Here is a 6000-nt window from a genome sequence, read left to right as displayed (position 1 = left end):
GTATCGCTTCCAGCTCTGCATTCTTGTTGCCTGAAATGCAAGAGCTGTGTGTTAGCGGAGGATCTGCTTATCTTGAAACTAGCTGCCCCTTTTTGCCAAATGATCGCCTTTGGCTTTAGGGAAGTATCTCCTGCTACTTAATCATATTCACATGACACAAAGCCCGAGTACTGTAGGAGAGAAGCTGGGAGGGGCGAGGAGGGGGTTCTGTGCGCAGCACTTTGCAAACAGCAGAGAAAGTGCCCAGGAATAGATGCAAGGACGTGTCAGAGAGGAGAAGGGGGCACAGGAAGAGCTGAAGGTCCATTAATGAGAAAAGGCAGCTGATTTGAAACAAAGGAGCCCGGTTTTGTTTCCTACTGGCGTCATTCGGAGCTGAGGCGGGCGGGTTCGGCAGGAAACAGAGAGTTTCCTCAGCTTCATCTGGGTGAAAACATCCATTACACCCTAATGCACTTCCCACAGTTGCTCTCCCTGCAGAGGAGGAGTCCATATGGCTCCGTTGGAGAAAATTAACCTGCAGCTCTTGGTGGCTCTCCTGCTGCTCTCCCTGCCGCCCATGAGCCACGGGCTGGAGGTCCACCAGAAGTTTGTGTCTCCTCACCTGACCAACAACTTTGCGCTGGATGCTCTGGAGAAGAAAGTCTACCTGGCAGCGGTGAACAGGATTTTCCAGCTGCACAGCAACCTGAGCAAGGAGCTGGAAGAGGAGACGGGACCTGTGCAGGACAACCCTCTGTGCCATGCCCCCCAACTACCGCAGGCCTCCTGTGAGCACCCCAAAACCTTGACCAATAACTACAACAAGATCCTGCAGCTGGACCAGGGGCAGAGGGTGGTCGTGGTGTGTGGTTCCATCTATCAGGGCTTCTGTCAGCTCCGCAAAATGGGCAACATCTCAGCGGCGGCCGTGGATTTCCCCCCACAGAGCTCAGGCCAGGTGACTGTCTTCCCCAGCATGCTGAATATTGCGGCTAATAACCCCAATGCCTCCACCGTGGGACTGGTGCTGAAGGGCCCGGGCGAGGACACCCGGCTTCTGGTGGGGGCCACCTACACGGGCTTCGGTAGCCCCTTCTTCCCCAAGAACTTGAGCATGGAGGACCACCGCTTAGAGAATACGCCCGAGATAGCCATCCGGTCCCTGAACATGCACGATCTGTCCAAACTCTTCACCTTTGACATCAACCCCTCTGATGATAACATCTTCAAGATCAAGCAAGAGGCCAAAGGCAAGAACAAGCTGAGCTTTGTAAGGGCCTTCCCGCACAGCACCTACATCTACCTGGCCATGAACAGTGATTCGACCCTGGGCGACAAGGACAGCCAGGCCAGTAGCCTCCTGGGGCGCATCTGCCAGGAGCGCAGCCCCCCAGCCGAGCCCAAGAAGCTCACAGAGTCCTACATCCAGCTGGGGCTGCGTTGTGGGACGGGGCCTGAGCCTTACCAGAGGCTGCTGTCTGTCTTCCCGACCCCGCAGCTCCTCTTTGGGCTCTTCGAGAAGGGTGGTCGCCAGGTGGCTCTCTGTGCCTTCCTCTTTGAGAAGATCGAGCAACAGATCCATGATGCTCGCAGTCACTGCTTCACAGAGCCCAGTTCCGGAAAAGTGACAGTACTGAACAGTGTGGTACAGGGCACCGGCTCCGCCTGCGAGCAGAAGAAGATCACGGTAGGTGGCCCAGGGCTCAGCCCTCAATTGATCCAAAAAGTTGAATTCAGGCAGTTGTCACCTCTGCACCTGAGAAGTCCAGGGCAGGAAAGAGGTGCGTAGGAGAGCTCTGGGTTGGAGGTATAGCGAGGAGGGATTGAGGTGCCTAGGCCAGGTGTCATTATTGGTATAGCATGGTGTGCGATGGGATTGTGAGGGTCCCAGTATTGGAATAGCATGAGGTGCTGCAGGACGGGGTGAAGCCTGTGAGGGGGTCTCACTGCTGGAATAGGAGTGAGGGGTGTTTGTGTATCTTCCAGCTGTAGTGACAGTGATACAGGTATGGGAGAACCAAATTGCCTTATTTGACATGTTATTGCAGGACTTGTACAAAGGAAAAAAAACTATTAAAAAGATAGAGAGGCACAACAGACCTCATCAAGGAGATGGAGGAGCTTCCTTCTGAAGAAAGGTTAGGGCTACTACTATTTATAATTTCTATGGCGCTACTAGACGTACCCAGCGCTGTACGCTGAACATGTAAGAGACAGTCCCCGCTCAACAGAGCTTACAATCTAATTAGGACAAATAAGGGATAGGGAATTACCAAGGTGGGAATGATAAAACATGGGTACTGAACAAGTGAATAGGAGTTAGGAGTTAAAGTGTGGGGGCTCCGATGTATGATAGACCTCTACTAAATAATGAGGAGGGGGGGGGGTTCAAAAACTAGGAGGCACTCCATTAAACCAACAGCAGACTTAAAACAAATTTAAGAAGTGTCTTAACAATTAAGGATGGAAAAAGTAGTTGAAGTTTATTTATTTGTTACATTTGTATCCCACATTTTCCCAACTATTTGCAGGCTCAATGTGGCTTTCATAGTACCGTAAAGGCGTTCGCCAATTCCGGTATAAACTTACTACTATAACTGGATTTTAAAAAGATCTGGGCAAATTTCAGGCGAACAGGTCCATTAATAATTATGAGCATGGAGGCTTGGAAAGGCCACTGCTTATCTTTGCCAGTAATCACCTTTTGGGTCCTTTGGGTACTTCCAACAACCTGGACCAGATGGAGAACATTTGTCTGACCCAGCAGGGCACATCTCATTACCTTAATATGCAGAAGTGCATAATGACCGTGGTGTATTCAATCAGGAGTTAAATTATTAGATTGTAACTACTTTATTGGCATAGGAGTTTATGCATGATTAAAATAAAAGAGAAAACAATTGACAGAATAGTGATTATAACAGTGAAATCAAAGTATAGGGTACAGAGAGGGCAATAAGACGGACAGTTCCCAAGTTCTGCTGCTGATCCGTATTGTCTCTGTTCAAATTACATCTCTGGTCTGGAAGTAAATTATCCCTGGCTAAACGTTCATTTTAAAAGTCAGCTGAGCTCCCACTCAAAGCCAAACACAGAGCGGTTTTCAGTTAAGAAACCTTTTTCTTCCCACGTTCTCTGTCCCCTGTGAACTAAGAATGACTCACAGGCATTGGGCAGAGACTGAGAGAGGGAACTGCACCTCCATAGTTCTCATTCCCATGTCCTCTTCCATGGGCTGGAGTAATATAGGGCACTCTGGACACAGTTCACAACATCCCGCACTCCTCTGACCCCATCAAAATGTAACTGCAGAGTAGCAGATTGGGTTTGACAGAAGGGAAAAACTTGTGATCTTTATACATGTTTCCTGTGTTCAGCAGTCTGTGGCTTCACAGTTGAAGACAGTCCATTATCAGATGGTTTTTAAATGATATTTCTGAATGTAGTTTCTGCTTTCTCAGGACCTGAGATGAAGCTGTCCCTGTCTTGCATTATTTGCAAATGTTGGCCTTGGTCTCTTTTTTTCCAGTGATTCCCAAAATTGACCTGGGGGAACCCCAGCTAGTCAGGTTTTCAGGATATCCACAATGAATATTCATGAGATTGATTTGTATACACTGCCTTCTTGGTATGCAAATCTATCTCATGCATATTCATTTTGAATATTCTTAAAACCTGATGTCCTATTTTTCCAAAGTGGTGGTGTCACTCCAGGCCAGGGACACACCTAGGCAGTCAGAGTTTCAGGGTATAATGAAGGCAGTGCATTAAAATCTAGCTCACATATTCATTGGACATATCCTGAAACCCTGACTGGGTTGAGAACCCAGGCTCCAGGCTAATCAGCCTTGACAGGTTGATCAAGTTCTGGTTTTCAAAAACTCCGCTCCACAGCTTGGTAAGTCTCTTGATATTAAAACTGGACCAGCAGAGATGATAGGTAGGCCGGAAAGTGTGTGTGTGGGGGGGGGGGGGGGGGGCTGCTTGGGTTGAGAGTGGGGGTGGGATGGGGTCTGATGCTGATTGGGGGACATGAGTGGTGCCCCCCCCCCCTAATCAGGTAATGGTGCTGGTGCTTCTTAAAGGCAACTTGTGCCCAGCACAGCTGGTGGAGAGAGAAAGCTGAGTCCTGAATAAGGGTTCTTTCTGACATTAAGTGCTCGGAGACTCTCGAACTGACTCAAAAACCAGGGCTGGATTGTGCTGTTACAGTTGTCCAAGGTCAGATAGCAGTTCATTTTAGAGTGAATGGGCACCTACCTTATGACAGTGTCACATAGACCAGTTTAAAGCAAGGAGACACAAAGTCTGAGAAAAACAACCTGCAGGCAATGGGCTGAACCTCACTGCCAGCAATAATTTGTGTAGGGCAACTGGCTTGACTGGAACCTGAAATTTAATGGGGGAGGGGGTGAGCTTCATCCAACGCTGGCCTAGGTGACCGCAGCTGGCTTCGGGTGAGGCCTTGCTCGCCCAGACCAGAGTGGGGGACTGGCTTAGATGGAGCATGGCTTGGGGCTTGGAATGGGACAGTAATTGTGCTCTGCTTAGGCCATCAATTGGCCAAATATTTTGAAATATGCAGCCGGTGGGAAGCAGGACCCAGTGGGTTGCATCCACTAACCGGCCAGGGTGGAACTTGACAGAAATTTTAAAAGGCCTCCTGGGAGCAGGATTCTTCCTGCTCCTCAGAGGCATCCAGTTACCCATCTCACCCACTCAGGCATGCTGTTGGGTTGGCCCTGTTTCTGTCATAGCTTTGAGGGGTACCCAAGCTAGGAGTACCTTCAAAGGAGGTCCTTTGAAGTAGGCCTTAACATTCACTGGGTGGTCAATGTTAGGCCTATGCTTGCCAGCTCAGACCTGGAGGTCTAGGCTCGTTCCTTGCTCTAGGCTGGTATGGCCGGGTAAGGAGCCTTCTTGGTTTTTGCTTAAACGTTTACTCCGGACTCCTTGCTGGGTATATTTTGAATGGTTCATTGCTCAGGTCTTATTGTATGCCACCAATAAAGCGAAGCTGCAGCCTTGTTACTTTACCAATAAGTATGTTAATACCAAGAAGTTGTTCTAGTTTGTTTGTGCTATGGACAGTGGAAACTTCTCACATCCCCTGTTAGTGTGCACTGGCCTGCATTTTCAGAACAGCAGCTCATTGTCTGCACCAAATAGAATTTATCTGTGAGAATAAAGTTACATTCCCCTTTGGATTCTCACAAACTAGCATCAGCCTATACTGAATTGTCAGTGTGAAAAGACACTCAACAAGTTCATGAGTTATTTGGTGGAACAGAAGGAGCAAGGTTTCCTCTAATAGAAAAAGCAGACAGAAGAACTTTTTGCTAGTTTGAAATGTATTCTTCTAACTAAAATAAGAGACTGCAGCGGAAAGTACGGTTCATTCATTTTCAGTTTGCAGTTTGGACTGTCTGTCTGGAGTCTCAGGGATACAGAAACGTTTAGCAGCTTCTCTGCATAACTGCTAAACAGTGTCAGTCTCGTAATCTCCTTTGTAGACGAAAGGGCTGAAGTTTCTTTGTACTGAAGTATCTGGCTTCATTTTTCACCTCTGAGACACTGAAATGTCCTATGATGGGAACACAGCTGACTATTAATTAGGAGCAAGTTCTGATTCCTGCTATTATGGTTGTGTTACAGTAAATGGGGCCCAGGTTGTATAAACACTTCAGTGTGTAATTCAGCCGACTTTGTAACCTAGTCTGAAGCCTGGCATTCCCCTGGGAATCCTGGGCAAAACATTTCCTCTCTTCAGAAAGGCTGCCGGACCATTTACTCTGAGTGGGGCTGGATTCTTAAAGAGACAGCCTCTGGAGCTTGAAGCTGAAACAAATCCAAAGTATCTGATGCAACCATCGAAAGCCCCCAAGCTTCCCATCCCCTCACCTAGTGCTACTGTCAAAGGCAGCTCCCACAGCATCCACCAAGGGCACAGCTCAACGCATTTTCTCAAATGACCTACTGATGACAGACCTGGGAGAGCAGAGAAGCTTTTTGTGGACC

The 6000-nt window shown here is 48.3% G+C and overlaps 1 protein-coding gene across 1 annotated transcript in view; it reads left to right on the top strand.

Annotated features, from left to right (window-relative positions):
- The first annotated feature begins 250 nt into the window (after positions 1–250).
- PLXND1 (plexin D1) overlaps positions 251–6000 on the top strand; it is a 116735-nt gene continuing 110985 nt past the window's right edge. The window contains exon 1 of the mRNA XM_030206049.1: positions 251–1669. Coding sequence (XP_030061909.1) covers positions 494–1669 — 1176 coding nt within the window. The 5' untranslated portion in view covers positions 251–493. The remainder of the gene's footprint in view (positions 1670–6000) is intronic.

The sequence above is a fragment of the Microcaecilia unicolor genome, chromosome 6 (assembly GCF_901765095.1).
Source record: "Microcaecilia unicolor chromosome 6, aMicUni1.1, whole genome shotgun sequence".
In the NCBI taxonomy this organism is placed as follows: domain Eukaryota; kingdom Metazoa; phylum Chordata; class Amphibia; order Gymnophiona; family Siphonopidae; genus Microcaecilia; species Microcaecilia unicolor.
This window is presented reverse-complemented; position numbering and strand designations above follow the sequence as displayed.